Source organism: Mobula hypostoma, chromosome 15 (assembly GCF_963921235.1).
Source record: "Mobula hypostoma chromosome 15, sMobHyp1.1, whole genome shotgun sequence".
In the NCBI taxonomy this organism is placed as follows: Eukaryota; Metazoa; Chordata; class Chondrichthyes; order Myliobatiformes; family Myliobatidae; genus Mobula; species Mobula hypostoma.
In genome coordinates, this window is record NC_086111.1 from 7,623,469 (window position 1) to 7,646,061 (window position 22,593).

At 40.3% G+C, this 22,593-nt stretch overlaps 1 protein-coding gene across 2 annotated transcripts in view; it reads right to left on the minus strand.

The window, feature by feature from the left end:
- Positions 1–366: 366 nt before the first annotated feature.
- Positions 367–22,593, minus strand: part of rbm5 (RNA binding motif protein 5) — a 44,529-nt gene continuing 22,302 nt past the window's right edge. For both annotated transcript variants that reach the window (XM_063067691.1, XM_063067692.1), the window contains exons 11-25: positions 21,360–21,457; positions 20,491–20,578; positions 19,754–19,840; positions 16,633–16,723; positions 14,637–14,725; positions 14,020–14,095; positions 13,783–13,874; positions 12,463–12,627; positions 4,524–4,673; positions 4,340–4,423; positions 2,618–2,812; positions 2,447–2,521; positions 2,260–2,357; positions 1,707–1,836; positions 367–908 (exon numbers count right to left, since the gene is read on the minus strand). In XM_063067691.1, coding sequence (XP_062923761.1) covers positions 783–908; positions 1,707–1,836; positions 2,260–2,357; positions 2,447–2,521; positions 2,618–2,812; positions 4,340–4,423; positions 4,524–4,673; positions 12,463–12,627; positions 13,783–13,874; positions 14,020–14,095; positions 14,637–14,725; positions 16,633–16,723; positions 19,754–19,840; positions 20,491–20,578; positions 21,360–21,457 — 1,644 coding nt within the window. In that variant the 3' untranslated portion in view covers positions 367–782. The remainder of the gene's footprint in view (positions 909–1,706; positions 1,837–2,259; positions 2,358–2,446; positions 2,522–2,617; positions 2,813–4,339; positions 4,424–4,523; positions 4,674–12,462; positions 12,628–13,782; positions 13,875–14,019; positions 14,096–14,636; positions 14,726–16,632; positions 16,724–19,753; positions 19,841–20,490; positions 20,579–21,359; positions 21,458–22,593) is intronic.

Below are 22,593 nucleotides of genomic sequence, written 5' to 3' on the forward strand. Positions count from 1 at the left end.
TCATAGTACTTTCTATCATCTAGGAAAGCTCTGAAAGGTTCTCTGGGTATTGCATTATTTAAATAGGGGCTACCCAATAGGTTAACTCGTATCTACAAATGTGAATGGAATGTTTCTTATCTGTGGGTATACAAAAAAGCTGACCACGTGGCATTGCCTCCGTTTGTTTCTTCCCTCCCTTCTGCTTATTATAGCCTGCTTCCAATTTTCTTTGTTCTATTAGTACTTAGTACAGCGATGGCAAAGCAACAAGTTTTGTGCCTCTTTCCTGACTTTCCGAAACGACGTTGGATTAAAACTTCAGAATCCAACACTTCTTTACTATCCCTTTACTCAAATACCCTGAGTTTCAAAATCAGTCCTGCAGTTTGAGACTCTTTATTGACTTCCAAATAAACAAATAACTTATTAGCACCGAGGAATTTATTTAAGGAACAAGAGAAAAGAAAGGAAGTAGAAAGAAACAATTATTCAAAATAATCAGGTTTACAGCTATCGCCAAATCTGTACAAAGGCCGCTGTGACTATATTACAGAATGTACAGCATGCTGGTTTAATATCAAAATCCACATGAAACAAATATTCTCCAAGTATGTCATGTCTACCAGCATTTTATAACCTCCAGTTTTACAAGGTCATAATTAAAAAGGCTAAATTGTTTTTTTTTTGTTAGAAGTCAAAAATATAACGAAAGCAGGAAGTGAAAAAGATGACACACAAATATGCTTCCTTGGCACAACAGAACAGTTATAATATTTACATATTAACACATAAAGAAAATGTTATTCCATTTCTGAGAATCGGGCAAACATGGCTTTTCGAACTGCATCTTTATAGGTATCGGCAGTGTTGACACCATAAGTGCTTCCGCGTGTCCCAAGTCCAGCTCCTTTCATTCGCAACTGTGCCTGTTCCAAGAAGATTCAAAGCTTTTTTTAATACCATGCAGTTCAAAATGAACAAAACCATATTCTCAAGTAGTTGGAATATGTTAAGCCACAAACAGTTAACTTTTAATTTTCAATAATATTCATGCTGCCATTGATTCTGTTTTCTGTCCCTGCCATTGGGATAATTGCTCTTCCATGCTGATTTGCTTATTGTGCAGCTGAACCTGGGATGGTTAACGTGACAGTGTTACAGCTTGGGACGATGGAGATCGGAGTTCAATTCCGACGTTATCTGTAAGGCATCTGTACGTCCTCCCCATGAATCTGTGGGTTTCCTCCAAGTACTCTGGTTTCCTCCCACAGTTCAACCTGTACCAGTTAGTAGGTTAATGCGCCACTGTAAACTGTCTGGTGATTAGGCTCGGGTTAAATCGGTGGGCTGCTGGCAGCGCAGCTCGAAGGACCTATTCCATGCTATATCTCTAAACTAAATAAGCAAATCTATTTTCCTCTGGCTGCATAGTATTCTAAATAAGTTTGCAAGTGTAACTTGGATAGAAATGATCTTGTAATCCCTTACATCTGTTCTCCACTTCCTTCTCTACAATCATATTCAATATTACCTGCCACCTGAGAATGCCCACCAGCTCCACAATAATCCTATTGAGGAGAAGTTAATGAATTCTGCTACCATTTTGAATTCTGAAATCAAAATGTGGTCTCCTAACAAACTCAACCAGTGCCCAAGTAACACAATCTCTTGCAAATGAAGTATCTACCTATGTATTTATATTCCTTAATAGTAAAAAAACAAACCTCAATTGGTGCAGTAATGCCTTGTTGGTTTCGCCCAAGTCCTGAACCTTCCTTCCAGCCCATAGCTTGCAACATCCGGCTTCCAATATTATCACTACCAATGCCATCCTTGGTTGGTTGTTCAAAATCACTGCTCAAAGAAAAGTAAGAATTTGTAATGGAAGAGAATTTTGTTATACCCTTCACACTGCCATTTATACAGAGAAAGCTTTTTCAAGTATAAAATACATTTAAATTTGACACACGGACAATTTAGGAAACAAGGTGCCAAGGTCAGTGATGTGCAAGAAATTGAAGATTCCTCGTTGCAGAGTAAGAATGATCAAAGACAACAGAGTAGTTGCACGCAGGTGATACACAAAACAAATACCCCCAGTAGTGAAGATACAGGCTTTATACACATTGCATCAAGTATCCATTTCAGATGACACAGCAGAGGCATGAAATGTATTGATACTGTTTATTGTGGATGGCTGGAGAAATCAATTAACAGATTATCAGTAAACTGGGAATGATACACACGAAGGAACCAAAAAGGAACAAAATCACTCACACAACTTGTGGTGCAAAGAACTTCTTTCTCTTGGGTTCTGGAGGCTCTGGAATCCCATATTTCTCTCTCCTCTCTGCTGCTCTGTCTCTGTACTTCATCTGTGAAGAGAGAAAATATAGAGATATACTAAATTACTCTGAAACACAAGCACTACAGACTTTACTCTACATGATATAAGTGATCATACCTCTCTCTCCGTTTTCTCTAAAGCTTCAAGTTCTAAATCAGTCATTTTTGCTCTTCTGTAAATCTCTAAATTTTGCTTTGTGGCAAAAGAAAACAAAGAAACATATAAATTAAGGGTTCTTTTAAAGTACTTCAAACCTACCTAAAAATGTGTGTTGTGAGATCTACGTACCTTGTGCAGTTCAGAGAGCTGCTGGTGTCTGATGAGTGTCTCTTTACTTGGAAACTGCCGTCTACACAAAAGGCAGGCTAATTTCTTCCAATCTGTTAGCTTCTCCTCTCCTTCCTCAGCCTTTTCCTGCTCTTCTTCAGTGTCACTTTCTCCACTGTAGGCTGCCACAAGCCCTTGCTGAGGACTTGCTTTACTCTGAATTAACGTACAAACAAAAGTCTATTCACACACCTCAAGTACAAAAGTAAATGCAAAATACAAAAGATCTTAGTAAATGCGAACACTTTTTAAACTGGTAATTCAGTGTACAAATAATTCCTGGCAGTTTTGCATCTGTTGTTTCTTTCTTTCTTTTCTTTTTAAATCTTTTTATTGAGTAAGTATACAAAAAAGGTAAGCCATATAAACATTAATACAATGTTAAAGTATAATAAAATTCCAAAAGATATCAATACCAAAAAAAATACTACAAACAATGTAATTTAAACATAAGAAACCAAGATAACATAATAGTATACTAAGTTTTATATATATCAATGGAAAAAAAAAGAAAAAAAAACCCCAAAAAAAAACCCACCGTGCAACTAACTAAAAGCAAGGCAAAGCAATGGGCTAACTTGAAACCAAACAGAGTTAAACTTAAAATCACGTCCTCAATCCCGACCTCCATTAAAAACAGTGAAAAAAAACAAGAAGGGTAAATATTACATTAAATGAAAATATCGAATAAAAGGTCCCCAAATCTGTTCAAATTTAATGTTGTTTCTTTTACAGTGGATACAAACATTCAGCAATAAAGACTAAAATCATATGTATCAGATTGGACTATAAACTGTTTAATAGTTATCTACAAAAGCACTAAGTATGCTATGTGACAAACACAGATGAAACAACCAAAAAAAAATTGCTCCCTCATATATCTGCATCCTCAAAAGTTACTTTGATACTCAAACAAGAGAAAGTCTGCAGATGCTGGAAATTCAAGCAACATACACAAAATGCTGGAGGAACTCAGCAGGCCAGGCAGCATCTATGGGAAAAAGTACAGTCAACTTTTCTAGCAGAAAGCCTTCGGCAGGACTGGAGAAAAAAAGCTGAGTAGTAGATTTGAAAGGTGGGGGGAGTGGAGAGAGAAACACAAGGCGATAAGTGAAACTTGGAGGGGGGGGATGAAGCAAAGAGCTAGGAAGTTGATTGATGAAAGAGTTGAAGGTTATGGAAGAAAGAAGAAATGGAGGTAGGAGTACCAGAGGGAGGCGATGGGCAGGCAAGAAGATAACATGAGAGAGGGACAAGGAGATGGGAAATGAATGGTGGTGGGGTGTGTGGAGGCGGAGGCATTACTGGAAGTTTGAGAAATCAATGTTCATGCCATCAAGTTGGAGGCTACCCAGACGGCATACAAGGTGTTATTCACTCAACCTAAGTGTGGCCTTATCCTGACAGTGAAGGAGATCATGGGTGGACACATTGGAATGGGAAATTAAATTAAAATGGGTGATCCATCAAATCTACTCAGCTTTTTTTCTCTCCAATCCTATCGAAGGGTTTTGGCCTGAAACGTCGACTGTACTTTTTTCTATAGATGCTGCCTGGCCTGCTGAGTTCCTCCAGCATTTTGTGTTACTTTGATACACAATTCATTTTAACTTGTTACAGTAATCTGTTCTAGAATGCAGTCACAAGTAGCAAACTACAATAATTCACACAAGCATAATTTACCTTTAGCAGGTAGTCATCATCGTCGGGAGCAGATCTCTTCAGGAGCTCGACTGTGGTTGGTGACCTCTCTGTTGACATACCCTGCTGTAAGAGTCACACAAAAATATTTAAAATGATATATATGCTCCTACGCAAGACCATCAGAACTGTAAGCTCACACTCTAAAAGTCAATGAAATTTTCACCTTTTTCTCAAACAAAGCAAAACCTGCATCTGCTGCTGCAGACTCCCTCTTCTCATCTTCTCTTTGTGCACCAATAGGCTGAAAGCTGGCTTTGTTATTTTCCTTCTGTTTGTTCATACTTTTGGCCCATCGCTCCATATCTTTGGCAATCTAAAAAGCCATCAAAGTGCCATTTATTTGGGAGTAACGTAAGCAACAACTTAATTTTAACCATATATATACTAACCAGAGTGTGATAGAAAAATGGATTGAACACACTTGTACATTTATTTTGACACTTCTGGAAATTTTCAAGCAACACACATCAAAGTTGCTGGTGAACGCAGCAGGCCAGGCAGCATCTCTAGGAAGAGGTACAGTCGACATTTCAGGCCGAGACCCTTCGTCAGGTCTAACTGAAGGAAGAGTTACTACGGCATCTCTAGGAAGAGGTACAGTCGATGTGTTGCTCCTGCTGCGTTCACCAGCAACTTTGATGTGTGTTGCTTGAATTTCCAGCATCTGCAGAATTCCTGTTGTTGTTTGGAAATTTTCAACCAATTTTTGCAATATTTCAAACTTCTCGAAACTTTTCTGCTCAAAGTTTCTCTTAATTTCACAGAAAGGCAATGGAAGTTTAAAGAAAACCAATGGTGAGCCTGTCAATGTGAAGTTGAAGTTCAGAAATGGGGAAGGACTGTGTCTATTGTACGACGTACCTGCTAAGCTACATCTAAAATACTGTGCACAATTACTTAAAAAGACATACTGGCATTAGAGGTCAGTTCCTCGATAAAAGTCTACTTCTGTCACAGGCAGGAAAAGAAAACAGTTTCATACATTTTGGAGATTGAAGAATGTAGATGATTAAACTGAAACAAACTCCAAAAGACATGCGGGCGCAGCTAATGGGGTTGATATTGACATGCAGGTGTGACTGACTGAATAATGTTACCATTAGAGAGATAATTTCAAGCATGGAAATGCCATAGGCCCTGTATCTGTGCTGTATTGCCCTTCGACACAACAATTCTATGCTAGCCATGGTGTCCACCCATCTAGATCCAATTTTCTGCATTTGTCCCATATTCCTCCAAACCCATTACATATACGTATCCAACTGCTTCTTAAATTACAGTATTGTACCCGCCTCGCCCAGTTTCTCTAGTAGCTTGCTTCATATGCTGACCACCTCTGTGTAAAAAAGTTGCCTGTTGGGTCCCTTTTAAATCTTTCCCCTCTCACCTTAAACCCCTAGTTTCGGGCACCCGTACTCTTGCAAAAAGACTGCAAACATCCACATTATCCATGCCTCTCAAGATTTCATAATCCTCTATAAAAGGATTTTCGAGGATCTCACCTGGTCCCTGAACTCCTCCATCCTGATCAAAAAGGCGCAACAACGCCTTTATTTCCTGCTGAGCATCAAGAAAGCTCACCTCTGTCCCAGGATACTGATGGACTTTTACCGCTGTACCATTGAGAGCATACTCACCAACTGCATCGCAGTGTGGTATGGCAATAGTCTCGTATCGGACCGCAAAGCACTCCAGCGTGCGGTGAAAACTGCCCAGCGGTTTATCAGCACCCAATTGCCCACCATTGAGAACACCTACCATAAACGCTGCCCGGGCAGGGCGAAAAGCATTATCAAGGATGCATCTCACCCTAACCATCGACTTTTTACTCTCCTCCCACCCGGTAGGCACTACAGGAGCCTCCACTCCCGCACCAGCAGGCACAGCAGTGACACTGCTGAACCTCTCATCACAGCGCTAAGCAGTATTGCATCCGTATTGTACTCTCAGTACTTCTATATTTGTGTGCTGTAGCACTTTTTTTATTCGCAGTTATTTTGTAAATAACACTATTCTTTGCATTCAAGATTCTTTGAATCTTGTCAGATGCTAAATGCATTTCATTGGCTTTGTATCTGTACTCAGCACAATGACAATAAAGGTGAATCTAATCTAATCTAATAAAGCCACCTGTCGTTCTCCTACACTGTAAGGAATAAAATTCTAATCTAGACAATCTCTCCCTACAACCTAGGGCCTTTAGGCCTGGCAATACCCCAGTAAATCCCTTCTGCACTCCCTCCAGTTTAACCATGTCTTTCTTATAACAAGGTGACCAAGACAGTACACAGTATCCAAGTGCTGCATCACCAGCTTAAACAGCTGCATATGCTAATTGCTATACATAATGCCCTAGATGATAAACGCCAGCTTGTTAAACCTTTTTTCACCATCCCATCTATCTGTGATGCCAGTTTCAACAAACTATGCACGTATACTCATGTGAAGGCATTTCTTAAGAGTGGCAAATCCCTGGAATTCTTTATCCAGCATGTTTGTGGAAGTTAGGCCATAAGCTTTGAACGACTAGAGAAGAGGACAGAAATTGATTATATGAACAGCAGGGTAGGGTTGGGGAGAAAAGAGTGGCTTACTTGCATTTATTAAGCATTTATGCCAGACAACCCCAATAGGCGGACCGCGGGCCAGGTCTGGACAGTGAGAACCAAATGTCTGGACTGCATTGACCCATTGGCACCTGTCATAACATGTAAATAAAGCACGCGCTGCTCTGATTTATTTTAACCTCATCCCACACCGTACAGTTGACCTACGCCCCCATAGAGCGCACTCTCTACGGTCCTCCACTAGACAGCAGCATGCACCAGCTACCTGCCTGACATCTAAGCGAATTGTTACCAGCAGTAAGTCACGGACCCAAGACCATGAACATGGCCTGTGTGAAAAAGCACAAAGTCGACCAGGGAAACTGTCAGTTCAAATCTGACTGGACTGATCAGTTGTATTTTACTGGACCATGCCAATACTAAACTGACATGCTTACTATGCATGCAGTCCGTAGCTGTCTGCAAATCAGAACATCTATAGCGGCACTTCAACACTATGCATGTTGCCAGTTTTAATGCCAACTACCCTGCAAAATCAGATCAACGCAAACAAAAAATTGCAAATATGTTAACATCATACAAACACTCCGTTTCTACTATCTGTAAGTCAACATCTGCACAAGACAGCGTAACAGCTGCATCATTGCATGTGTCATGGAATCTTGCCAAAGCTAAGAAGCCATTCGCTGATGCCGAGTTGTTTAAAACGTGTGCAATTGATATGGTTGGCGAAGTTTTACGTGATGATGAGAAAGCCAAGAAAACAGTTGTGGAGCTATTAAAGACGGTGCCATTGCAGAAAACTTCAGGGAACGATTTGAAAGCTCCCCTAAACTCTCAGGTGACATCCTCTTCTTCCTGAGACAGCTGTTCTCCGTTTTGGCTGACGGCCAGTGGAATGCAGAGGCCAAAAGACTGGTGCCTTCCATAAATGAGGCAACTCTTCAGAAGGAGGTCTTGGAAATGGGAACATCTGATTTGCTCAAAGCACAACACAAGGATGTTAAGGTGAGTGACTTTTGAATCAATGTGGTTCCCCAAGCTCAGTTCAAAAACACGAGAACTACTGCAATGCTCCTACTCATACTGTTCCCCTCCACGTACATATGTGAACCATTGCTTTCTTCAATAAACTCTATTAAGAACCAGGACAGAAACAAGACTTTCCAACGCAAATCTTGGCCAGTGCCTCAGGATTGCCACAACAAAATACAGGCCCACATCAGAAGGATTGCCTCATCCCGTCGCTGTCACTTCTCTCACTGATTGGTGAGTGAATCAAGCAACACATATCAAAGTTGCAGGTGAACGCAGCAGGCCAGGCAGCATCTCTAGGAAGAGGTACAGTCGACGTTTCAGGCCGAGACCCTTCGTCAGGACTAACTGAAGGAAGAGTTAGTAAGAGATTTGAAAGTGGGAGGGGGAGGGGGGAGATCCAAAATGATAGGAGAAGACAGGAGGGGGAGGGATGGAGCCAAGAGCTGGACAGGTGATTGACAAAGGGGATATGAGAGGATCATGGGACAGGAGGTCCAGGGAGAAAGACGGGCGGGGGGGAACCAGAGGATGGGCAAGGGGTATAGTCAGAGGGACAGAGGGAGAAAAAGGAGAGTGAGAGAAAGAATGTGTGTATAAAAATAAATAACAGATGGGGTACGAGGGCGAGGTAGGGCATTAGCGGAAGTTAGAGAAGTCAATGTTCACGCCATCAGGTTGGAGGCTACCCAGACGGAATATAAGGTGTTGTTCCTCCAACCTGAGTGTGGCTTCATCTTTACAGCAGTGGAGGCTGTGGATAGACATGTCAGAATGGGAATGGGATGTGGAGTTAAAATGTGTGGCTACTGGGAGATCCTGCTTTCTCTGGCGGACAGAGCGTAGGTGTTCAGCAAAGCAGTCTCCCAGTCTGCGTCGGGTCTCGCCAATATATAGAAGGCCACATCGGGAGCACCGGATGCAGTATATCACCCCAGGCAACTCACAGGTGAAGTGTCGCCTCACCTGGAAGGACTGTCTGGGGCCCTGAATGGTGGTGAGGGAGGAAGTGTAAGGGCATGTGTAGCACTTGTTCCGCTTACAAGGATAAGTGCCAGGAGGGAGATCAGTGGGGAGGGATGGGGGGGACAAATGGACAAAGGAGTCGTGTAGGGAGCGATCCCTGCGGAAAGCGGGGGTGGGGGGGAGGAAAAGATGTGCTTAGTGGTGGGATCCCATTGGAGGTGGCGGAAGTTACGGAGAATAATATGCTGGACCCGGAGGCTGGTGGGGTGGTAGGTGAGGACCAGGGGGTCCCTATTCCTAGTGGGGTGGCGGGAGGATGGAGTGAGAGCAGGTGTGCATGAAATGGGGGAGATGCGTTTGAGAGCAGAGTTGATAGTGGAGGAAGGAAAGCCCCTTTCTTTAAAAAAGGAGGACATCTCCCTCGTCCTGGAATGAAAAGCCTCATCCTGAGAGCAGATGTGGCGGAGACGGAGGAATTGCGAGAAGGGGATGGCAGTTTTGCAAGAGACAGGGTGAGAAGAGGAATAGTCTCCGTAATTATTCTCTGTAACTTCCGCCACCTCCAACGGGATCCCACCACTAAGCACATCTTTCCCTCCACCTCTGCTTTTCGCAGGGATCGCTCCCTACGCGACTCCCTTGTCCATTCGTCCCCCCCATCCCTCCCCACTGATCTTCCTCCTGGCACTTATCCTTGTAAACGGAACAAGTGCTACACATGCCCTTACACTTCCTCCCTTACCACCATTCAGGGCCCCAGACAGTCCTTCCAGGTGAGGCGACACTTCACCTGTGAGTCGGCTGGGGTGATATACTGTGTCCGGTGCTCCCGATGTGGCCTTCTATATATTGGTGAGACCCGACGCAGACTGGGAGACCGCTTTGCTGAACACCTACGCTCTGTCCGCCAGAGAAAGCAGGATCTCCCAGTGGCCACACATTTTAATTCCACATCCCATTCCCATTCTGACATGTCTATCCACGGCCACACTCAGGTTGGAGGAACAACACCTTATATTCCGTCTGGGTAGCCTCCAACCTGATGGCATGAACATTGACTTCTCTAACTTCCACTAGGCCCCACTTCCCCCTCGTACCCCATCTGTTACTCATTTTTATGCACACATTCTTTCTCTCACTCTCCTTTTTCTCCCTCTGTCCCTCTGAATATACCTCTTGCCCATCCTCTGGGTCACCCTCCCACCCCTGTCTTTCTTCCCGGACCTCCTGTCCCATGATCCTCTCGTATCCCCTTTTGCCTATCACCTGTCCAGCTCTCGGCTCTATCCCTCCCCCTCCTGTCTTCTCCTATCATTTTGCATCTCCCCCTCCCCCTCCAGCTTTCAAATCCCTTACTCACTTTTCCTTCAGTTAGTCCTGACGAAGGGTCTCGGCCTGAAACGTCGACTGCGCCTCTTCCTATAGATGCTGCTTGGCCTGCTGCGTTCACCAGCAACTTTGATGTGTGTCCCTCTGACTATATCCCTTGCCCCCCCCCCGTGTCTTTCTCCCCGGACCTCCTGTCCCATGATCCTCTCATATCCCCTTTGCCAATCACCTGCCCAGCTCTTGGCTCCATCCCTCCCCCTCCTGTCTTCTCCTATCATTTTGGATCTCCCCCTCCCCGTTTAAAATCTCTTACTAACTCTTCCTTCGGTTAGTCCTGACGAAGGGTGTCGGCCTGAAACGTCGACTGTACCTCTTCCTAGAGATGCTGCCTGGCCTGCTGCGTTCACCAGCAACTTTGATGTGTGTTGCTTGAATTTCCAGCATCTGCAGAATTCCTGTTGTTTGTGGTGAGTGAATCAATTTATTTCTGTCTATTTGCCAATCTTATTGTGGTATAATAATATTACAACAACAATACTGATAATTTCATTTATACCTACACTTCATACTTCAAATGCTACATAGCTTAATTAAAAAGAACAAATAAATTAAATGAGAGAACAGAAACAGTGGAAAAGGCAGTACTACTAAAACCCTTTGAGTGGAAGAGAAGTGGTGAAGACTACCATGTTTGTGTGTGTGTGTGTATTTTAAGTCCCAGATGAGTTTTTAATGTGACAGCTAACAGTTGTGATAGCTAGAGTCACAATTAAATGGTTGGTTTTGGACTTACTTTGTTTCAAGAGTGCATTTTTTTTCCTTGGCTTCGAGAATCCCAGGTCTAAATTATTACTACTACTACTAATAATAATAAAAATGGTAATAGCAGCAACAACATCTGGCCATAAAACAACTTACTAGCGCAATGAAAAAAAAACCCTGGACGTTTTGGCCCTTGGCTTGGCATGCTTGACATAATTTGGCCCTTGTGGAAAACTAATTGGGGAACCCTAATTTATGCCTTTATATTCATTCATAGGGATCATAATGCTCTCAGTTTGAGAGAAAAGAAACAAGGTTGTTGTAATATGTTGAAATCTCTGGCCAATTGAGAAATATTTATTCTGTTTGTTTCTGGTAGGAAGTTACATTCAGGAATTTGAGAGATTAATATACAAAGACATAGCCTTGAATAGCCTTTCCAATAAAAGAAAATATTGAATTTTACAGGGCAGAAGGAACTAGCATAATGATTAGCTGGCTGTTGGTATGATTATCCTCATAGGGACAATGGGTAACTTTGTTACTGTATGTCAGGTTTAGGAAGTTCCCTAATTGGTTTTGATGAATCAGAATCAGTTTAGTATCACTGTCATGTCATGAAATTTGTTGTTTTGTGGCAGCAGTACATTGCAATACATAATAATAAGTGTATATATAAAACAAATATATAAAAATAAGTAAGGTAAAAATAGCGAGGTAGTGTTCATTGGTTCACTGTCCAATCAGAAATCTGATGGTGGAGGGGAAGAAACTTCCTGAAATGTTGAGTGTGTCTTCAGACTCCTGTACCTCCTCCTTCATGGTAGCAATGACGGCATGGCCTAGGTGGTGGGGTTCCTTAATGATGGATGTCACCTTTCTGAGGCATCACCGTTTGAAGGTGTCCTCAATACTAGGGATTCTAGTGGCTGGGTTTACAACTTTCTGCAGGTTTTCCCAATCCGGTGCAGTGGCCCCTCCATAACAGATGGTGATACTGCCAATTAGAATCAAGAACCAACTTTCAAGTGAATAGGTGGTCAGCAAGGTCCAAGGCAGATAATATTAAAAACAGACCTGAGTACGTGTTGGTTTGTGTCGAACAAAAAGAAATCCCAAATGTATAGTTGCTCGGTCCAGTACAGACAGGGTAAAATAATTATTTTTTCCTCTTTCACAAGATGGAAAGCAGCAGAAATGGGAGTTTATTTTAAAACATACTGAAGACTGGAGAAATATACATTCTTTTTCACAAGGTTTCAATGCTACTGATATATATAGTACTCGTATATTCAGATACTGAGCATCACCAGAAATACCTTCCTCCCACTCCCAACTGCAGATAACATGAGCCCATTTATGCATGGGTAACAACACTGGGTAAAAATACTGATCTGTTTATAAAAATACTTTTTAAATTGTGGGTGGGCATATTTTTTTTACCTGCTGTGCTGTTTTGTTCTTTGGTTTCTCTTTCTTCTCTTTACCATCTTTGTTCGTTCCCCCAGCAGTAGTATTCTGCAGTGCACTAAATTCTGATGCAGGTAAGTACTTCTGTTTTTCTCCATCCCAATACAAATACTGTTGAGTTTGTGCATTGTAGTAGTACTAAAAAAAAGTTATAAAAAGGTCTTCAATACACTTTTGATTTTAAAGCTATTGAAAAGATAACAGTAAAAGGTGAATGAACATTGGGATACCACAGTAGCATAGCAGAAGGCCAAGAGCTGGACTTGATTGTCAGAGGGTATTTGAGTAGCATGCCATTTGGGATCATTTAATTGGTAGTGGAAGCTTGTCCCTACTGCCACTCTTAACCTTCACACGTGGCTTAGCTACTAAGCCCGGCGGAACAGTTTCTTCTGACAGGAGAAGGGGCAAAGGCAGGTTACTGGCAGCTTAAAGCCAGTCGTTTTGAGGAGATGGGGCTTGTCAGCTGCCATTGGCAGCTCGTCCAGAAGAAAACTTTGATCTCAAACTTTCGCTGTCTCACAGCTATACTCATTCATGGAGAAAGCTTCAGGAGTAAACAATAGGGAAAAATTCAGAGCTGGAGTCCCTAAGGCAGTCTACATTGAGTTTAACACTGGCAACTTCTGTGACACTGCTAGTGCCCAACTACCAGTCTCTGCCATTCCTTTGGGTTCATCAGATGTGTGGAGAGGCGGTGCTTTCTACATGGGTAACAGCTTACTCTCCATATTGTACTGCTCTGGCTTGCATAGCTAGACAGCTAGGACAGAACATCCAAGGTCAACCCTGAAAGATGGAGGCCTCATCAAATTGGTGGGTGGCTTGGAGGCACTGTATCTCTACTAAATGACAATCTAAACATTCTTCTAACCATAACTTGACTACTATACTTTGAGAAGCAGACGTGGTTCTAACCTCAACTCTGGAAGCAACGTAACACGTTGCTGCATTTCACTATAAACCAGTGGGGTGGTGTATTATTGGAAACTGGTTGTTCAGATGATGCCAGACTAATTATTAGAAAGAGATGAAGTGCTAAGCCATTAACCATAGCAATTAAACGCTAATGGAGGAATTAATATGGTCATTTATCTCACTAATATGTAGGACCTTGCTCTGTTAAAGTAGGATTCTGTGCTTACATCACTAAATGTTGCTACTATACTTTTGGGGTAATTTTTATGAACTGCTTTTGAATAACCTAATGGTTTGATAAGTATATACAGTATTAAATTATCTTTCTAATGAAACAGACATATTTGCAAAGCTAACAAATTTAAGTGCTTTTACCTGAGAGTTTGGATCATAGTAAAGTCCAGACTGCTGATCATAGTAAAAACCAGAAGATTCATCATACTGGTAATTGGAAACATCAGGTACAGCTATAAACAAGCATAATAAAATTATTTCAAAAGAACCATCATTCTTATTAAATTGTGAAAAACAAACAGCTGGCTGGATTTCAAAATATAACTTCCGAAAAGATTTGTAGAAGGTATGCATATTATGTAAAACTAAACCACTTACAGAATTTAGAGTCTGTAGGTGCAGTATTTGAAACTGTACTCTGTTGACTAGTCGAGCTTTGCTGCCCAGCATCTACCTGATATACGCAAAAACAAAATCACTTTTAATATGCACCCAATTTAAATATAGGTACAAAAGGCTTCAACAACCAACAATCACACAAATAGCCTCAGGCTCTAGGCATCCAAGCATATTGGGAGGTACCTGTGACCAGATCCATCACCCTTGAAAGCCAATAAATTATTTTAGTCATAAGGACCTAAAATGGTGAAAAGCTAACAATGCTTTTGAAAACCTAAACGTAAATTGCTTTATATACCTCTGCCAAAATCCAAGAATGGAATGACAAGATTACTGCTTTGTAACTATCCAAGAAAGCCATAAAATGTAGAAAATGCTAAAGGTTTATATTCATAGTAGTGGCTGTGGAGATAACTACTTTCCAGCAGCACATCAAGAATGAGTAGCTTTCTAAATACCAGAAAAACACCAAGTATGTAGTTGAAACAGCCAATGCTCTGAAGGTACTTAATGCTAATGCATAATTAAATCTGAAGATGGGACAAACAGAGGAGCGAAAAAAACTTGAAAGATCAATTACTGATAAGTAACCTTACCTGAGCATTTTGCAGGTAGGGTTGAGCATGACTTGAATATATCTGAACCTGTGATACAGGTGTATTTGCTGAAGTGCTGACAGGAGTACCTGCAAAAAAACAAAATTTTTGGTTTTGAACACACCAATTAATACAGGTGAAGCACCAGGTCTAAAAGATTGATATTTAAAACAACATATTTTAATATTTTAAAAAGACTATCATGACTTCACATTATGCCACTTTATAACTTAGATTCTTTATCCCACCAAACATTCCACCTGCTGTTCACTGAATGACCGTGTAAAGCAAGCATAAGACTGATACCTATTGGCAAGTCAAATCTTTGAAATTCCTACACAGGAGAACAATGATTCCAGATGGCAGCTCACCAGCATCTTGTTTTGTATGATCAGGGTCAGAAAGTAAAATTCTATCCTTTCCAGCAATAAGCATATTCCATAAATGGAAAAAATTGTTTTAACTGGAATTTTAACTATATAACCCAAGCAGGCAATTCTGAGTTAAGGAAGCACATCACAATCTACACTGAATTCAATCCAGTACATTGGCTAATATAAATGAAATTCCAACCATTTCCTATCTTGAGATTTTTTAATGCTCAGGAGAGTGGAACTGCAGTTTCTGCATTGCATAGTACTGAACTTCTAAAAATGATAAAACAAGCCATTGCCTGTTCTTTTTACATAACCTTTACAAAAATTAATTTAATCCTAAACTTGATTTAGGGAATAATTTAAACGTGTGATTCAAAATTAAAATTACTAAATTAAGAATCCAGTGATTAAAATATGTCAAAGTATAGCTGAGCTGAATACTCGAGTTCTCATCTAAAGGTTATCAGTTCAAAATTATCTATTCAGACAAAACCTCTATTTCCCCTACTGAGTATTTTTCTAAAGAACAAGTAGACAGTGTGAAATACAAGTGTAAACTTAAACAAAGGCTTCCTGAACTCCAGATGCTACTGCCGGTATCTATAACAGAAAAACAAATAAAATAAAATAAAACAAACACACACACACACACATCCTTGAATGTGTGGTGACCACAGAGTGCCATTGGAATGCACTTAAATGCTCCGTTAGCATCAGTCAGTGACCACCGCATTATGACCATTGAGGCTGTATACATTTGTCCATACTGAATTCACAAATCACTACCCAAGAACTGGAGACATGGAATAAAATTTGCTCTTGCAGAATTATGTCAGAAACAGTAAACACAATTTGCAAAAATAATTACAAAATTTGTCAATTGTTTTATTTTTAGTGGGTCATATATTTGGATATGATGTTACCACAATGACTGGATTGGTGATTCCTCTTTTGCCACACCCTTTCCAGACTGAGGACGTGAACATACGTCTCAGAGCAAATGCCACGCAGATGAATAGAGCAAATCACTGCACTGTTCTCGTTCTCAGACCAGAGAGGACACAGGACAGGAACTCAGCCGTGACTGCCATTAACATTGACATGGTGATGTCAAATCTTATTATCCCACAGCAGAGTGAGGAAAAATAAAGTTTCAAAATTTATTGCTATTTCATACATGCCTTGTCCATCCCTCCAGTCTAATAGTGAACTAACAGATAAAATTGGCTTAAAATGAGAGAAAAACATGTTGAAAGAATGGGAAATATCACCAATGGGAAAGGGGGGCTTGCATTACAAAAAATTGCAATGCAGATTATTTTCTAAGAAAGCACACCCTGAGTAACGCGGGACTCGACATAACGGAAGAACTAAGATAAAGTTTAAGTATTCTTGAGCCATCATTTAAGTAGACTGAATTGCTGTAGGTGAACAAAGATTGGCAAGCTGAAAGGTTTTAAGCTGATTTATACAAGAGAAAAAAATTGTGCATTTGTCAGGATTTAAAGTATTGACATGTGTAATTTCTTCTTCAGCTAAACCTGATTTAGTAAAGGAATAACATTGCACCAACCTCTCAATTCAGTCTTTCTTTCTGAAAGAGAACGCTGACACCCTACCTGTGAGAGTAGCTGCTGCCTGGTATGTGACTGGAGGCTGTTGACTGGGGTCCACAGAGCCTTGTTGAAAGTACTGGTATTCCTGCGAGTACTGTGCCGATTGCACATATTTCATGGTTAGTGTGGTGCACACAGAAGAACTAATTAAGACTGTACTTTAGAATATCCGTACATAAAATACATACAAGGCACCACCCTGGGTTTCCCAGTGAAGTAAAACTCAATGCTGTGGCAGAGACTGGAATTTGTAGTTTTATTTTCTCCTCTTCAGAGGTACGTTTGCCAACTGCCAATCCTTAGACAAGGCAAGTAGATAAAACCCATTTCCAAGTTTTTGTCAGTGCTGCTGGCAGCAAAGCCCACAACGGTAGACGTGATGCAACTTCCACTTTCATTTTCCATTCTTTTACTATTGCAAGGAATCACCTTGATTCTGCAACTGCTCCAACACCCCGGCACTGCTTTTCACTGCTCTCCCCACCTCAACTATTAGAAAAATATCAGAGTTGTTGACCTGTTGGTACCTTCAGAAAATTCATGCATCTGGTAAAACTGCATATATGACAAAGATCCTAAAATATCCAAGGTAACACACTGAGGACTTGAGCATTCACAAACTATTCAAGTACTGCATTTACAGATCAAGACTCTGGATCCTTAGAATAGTTAATCACACTGGTCTAATATTTGCAGACTTTCATTAGCTCTGGAGAACAAGCAATGTTTATGTTGCATCAATTTATGAAACAAGTGGTGCCTTTAATATGCACGTGGACTCACAGAATATGAATTTTAATTGCCATGCTGTGAAGTTGGACATTTCACAAGCTAGGTACATACAAGTCAAAAGCATTAAACTCTAAGGTGAGTTGATGTAGCCATATATTATGTTACAATTAAAACTTTGACTCATTTGGGAAAGCAACTAAGTTGGCACTGGGAAAGAATGAAAAAAATTGTGCTTGAACACCACAGTCCTGTTGGGTGGGAGCCCAAAAATCCTAGACATGTGGGGATCTGATTCATAGGCTGTACTTAAAGAGTATTGTCAACAACTTTGGGCTACATATCTCAGAATGGATGTGTTGTCATTGGAGAGAACACAGAGGAGTTTCACGAGGATGATTCCAGGAATGAAGAGGAGTGTTTGGCATCTTTGGGCCTAAACTCACTGGAATTTAGAACAATGCAGGGGGATCTCATTGAAACACACTGAATGTTGAAAGGATTAGATAGGGTGGATGTGGAGAGGATGTCTCCGATAGTGGGGTATCCAGAACTAGAGGGTACAGCCTCAAAATTGAGGGGCGACCTTTTAGAACACAGGTAAGAAGAAATTTTTTTAGCCAGACAGTAGTGAATCTGTGGAATGCTCTGCCACAGACTGTGGTGGAGGCCAAGTCTGCAGGAATAATTAAGGTGGAAGTTAATTTGTTTCCTGATTGGTCAGGGCATCAAAGCATATGGCAAAAAGACAGGTGTATCGGGTTGAGTGAGATCCGGGATCAGCCATAATGGAGTAGTAGAGCAGACTCGATGGGCTGAATGGCCTTATTCTGCTCCTATGTCTAATGATTTTATATTCTACAACTACTCAGCATAATCTGGAAGGCTAGGTATTAATAAAAACCCCAAAGGCACTTCCACATCACTATCCTCACTCTAAACAAAGAAAATGCGTTTTTTAAGAAAAATTTCTGTCAGGGATCGCTGCTGCAGAATTTATACATAAGGGCTCCAGTTCAAGAATGCCTTGTTCAAAAATATAATGGTGCTGTACAAATCATGGACATTATAATAGGAAATAGTGCAGTTGGGCATAGGCCTCTGGGCATATTGAAATATTATTGAGAAATTATATGAAAATAAATAACATAACAACCCATCTGGGATCATGTGTGATCAGGAAAGGAACTTGGAAACTTTTGCTAAAACATAATTAGCAGTACACCTTTTGGGTAATACAATATCACACGATCACTTCCCATTCTTGCTTTCATGACATGATAGGATAGTAACAGCCCTCAATCCCTACAACACTACCCTTCATATCCAACCAAAACACCTCCAGAAAGCTGTTCCAATGTTGCCATTGTAATAATGTTCATATTTTAGAGCATTGCTGGCTGATAAAGACCCCTGGGAGTAGGCAGTGATATGGAACATACAAAAAATCTTGGACATCTGTGCTATTTTACCAAAAGAATTGCACTCCCAAGTTTAGCAATGCTCTTGGTAAATAGTTGTATGTTGGAGACAACTCTTATAACATTTCTCCACCTAACACCTTAATCTGAAGCTTCACTTAAGTAAGAACATATGCTGTGAAGATGACAAGCTAAGTAAGTGGTGAGAACTGAAACTAGTCTCAGGATAATTATTACAGTTTGGGGAGTTCTAGAGTTTGGAGCTCAATTCTGGTGTCGTTCTGTAAGGAGTCTCGGTACCCCATGGAATGTGCGTGTCTTCTCCAAGTCCTCTGATTTTCTTCCACAGTCCAATGATGTACCAGGTAGGTTAAATGGTCATTGTAAATTGTCCTGTGATTAAGCTAGAGTTAAATCAGGGGTTGTTGGGTGTTGTGGCTTGAAGGACCGGGAGAACCTACTTCGCACTGTATTGCTAAAAAAAAAAATACTGTACAATAAGCTATTAGATTCTGCTTTACTTTTAAGAAAGTAAACACTTTTGTTGTCATAAATAGTGCATCCTTTCCAGATAACAACTTTAACAATATTGATTCATTAGAGGCAGGCAGCAGGAATGATTCCACAGCAAGAATTGATTATCCAATGCTATATGCAAAGTATTTTAAAAATGTGTTACTATTCATAAGGCTACTTAACAGGAAAATTAATTGCCAGGTCTACAACAAACTTTAAACATTTCACAGAAATAATCAACTTTACATGGATTCTATCACTATAGTTAATATATGCCATCACACATATCAACTTGATCCTCGAAAGAGCATTTAACATATTAACTTTCTGGCATTCGACTTCAGAGTGTACAAATTTAACACCTGACTTAATGCTGTAGTGATTGATATACTTGACTCTCAAAGCTGCTACAAAATTTCAAAATGTGCATTTATATTGTCCCTCGATTAATTACCAACCTGTGCATAATGCTGACCGTAGTTGTCTGGGCCAGACTGTGGGAGGTAGCTGTAATCCTGATTCACTGGATCAGAATTTTGTTGAGACTTTACAAAAAGGAAGCAGAAAAGATTTAAAATAACGAAAAAGTAAGAATTACCTACAGTACAAATGAACATTTACAGCCATGTTAAGCCACCATGCAATGATCAGTTCAATAGTAGAAAATTAAACCAAAATATATTATAAAAAGGTCAAAGGTTTTGGAATGCTTCCCTTCAATCCACAAACAGGATTCTGTAAAGAAATTCAAGCACCCTCTAGGGAAGAGAATTACTTAATGCCGTTTTAGACTGTACATTATCAGCAATAAATATACTAAAGTGCTCCAACTTTAGCCATCAGGATGAACAAAAATAGCTTAGTGTGATGTACTCCCTGACTTCCCTTTCAAGGGACAGCAAGTCTAAAGCTCACTTGGGTATGCAAAGTTCAATAACTAACCTCTTTCACTTAAAAATTTTTTTTAAAATTTCAGATACTTGGTCGGAACTTGAGTACTTTACATACTTTGTCATTATTACATAACAACATTAATATGAAAATTAATTTATTCTCAAATGAATTGTCACTTTCCGATTTCACTGTATTAATTTGTCCTTTTCATTGTTTCCCAGATTTTTAGTAATTAAACTGGAGAAAATCCCTAAAGAATTAAGTTTACAGAATATGTCTACATAAAATCATATGGTTTTACCTGACTTGATGACCACTGAGCTGCAGCAATAGCTGTACTTGCAACAGTCATAGCATTGATCCGATTTCCATCGCCAAGAAAGAGATCTCTGAATAGAAAAGCAAACTGACCATTAACAATTCAAATTAAACTACACTGTCATTAAATTTTAACCCAAATCAAATCCAAGTCCATAATTGACTGAACATGAACTAATTAGCCATCTTTTTGACAGCGTTTTATAATTTACATACAAAGTGTGCGAAATCAGAGTGACCAAGTGACCTTGGAATGGAACGGAAAGCTTCATCTGAATGACACAGTAACTGAGTTCAGCTAGATTGTTGGATGAGGCCAACATGCAATGTTCTGACAATAAAAATGAGAGAAAGGAAGAAAGACAAATTAAATCAAGTTCTGCTGCTGTGCCCTTGTCCCAACTGCTGGTTAAGGGTACACACAAATCTTAAAAATCAAATCTCAGACTGTAGCTCCACACAGCGGCAGGCTGAGAAACTGAGCTGGGAATTTCCTAGGATTTCAAATGTCAATGTACACCGAAGTCCTATATAGGAGAGCATGGAGTGACTATTAAGGAGGTAAGAAGGATCACAGCGACTGCTACCCTAAAACTTGGCAAATAGTTACAACCTAAGCTCTCAGTCAATGATTTCAGTTGGTGGCACAAAGATATGGAAACAAGATTGGATTTAAAAATTATTTCAAGCCTCCCCAGAATCCTCGATCCTCAAACAAAATGATCCAAAGCAGCACAGGCAGAAACCTGGGATCAGATTTCCCAACTCACAATCTCTAGCTGAAGCAATTGTGTGCTGCAATGGTGTCAATGCCAGTTAGAAAGCAAGTTTAGCTTTAGTTCAGTTACTTACTTCCTAGCACTCTTCGCAAAATCAACGCCAATAGTTTTGCCATCAACGCTCAGAGGTGGCTGCAAGGACTGCAAGATTTGAAGAAGCTGAGATGCCTCCTGTGAATGTTGTAAAGAAAGGAAGACAGTGAGTGTTCAACTTAATGCCGTTATAAATGCTTTCTCCTGATGTCCACTACAGCTCATTAAATGAAAACGTTGCTCATTTTAGTTTCAATAGTAGTAATATCCCTTAGCATGTATGCAGTACCCTTCCTGTATAAGTACCATTTTGGGCTAATTCTAGAACACTTTCATCAGTTAGCTTCAAACTGTTTTACAAATTAATTCTAGTCTAAATTTAATCAAAAAGATAAAAAAAAAGTAGTCAAAAACATTATTTGCTCAAAGAAATAGGTATATAAAATCATTCTGTTCATAACAGTTCCAGTCCATTTTCACACATGCAATGAAAGTGGTATCCATTTGCATAGCTTCTAGTAGCTATAAGTGCTTTACAGATCCATAAGACATAGGAGCAGAATTAGGCCATTCAACTTATCGAGTCCACTCTGCCATTTTATTATAGCTAATCTCGGATCCCATTCAGCTCCATACACCTGCCCTCTCACCATATCCTTCATACCCAGAATCACCATTGTGAATCTCCTCGGGACTCTCTCCAATTTCAGCACATCTGTTGGCAATACTCCAACTGCAGCATGACTAGTGTCTTTTAAAGCTTCAACATTACCTCCTTTTCTCTTATATTCTATTCCCCTTAGAATAAATGCCAACATTGTATTCGCCTTCTTTACCACAGACTCAATCTGTGAATTAACCTTCTGGGAGTCTTGCACGAGGATTCCTGAATCCTTTTGCATCTGATGTTTGAATTTTCTCACCATTTAGATAAGTCTGCACTATTGTTCTTTTTACCAAATTGCATTATCATACATTTCCCAACACTGTATTCCACCTGCCAAATTTTTGCCCATTCTTCTAATTTGTCCTACTGCAATCACATTGCTTCCTTAGCACTACCTACTCCTCCAACTATCTTCATGTCATCAGCAAATTTTGCACAAAGCCATCAATTCCACTATCTAACTCACTGACAAACAATGTGAAAAGTAGTGGTCCCCTGAAGAACATCACTAGCCACTGACAGCCAACCAGAAATGCACCCCCCCCATTCCTATTCACTGTCTCCTGTCAGCCATTTCTCTATCCATGCCAGTAAATTTCTTGTAACA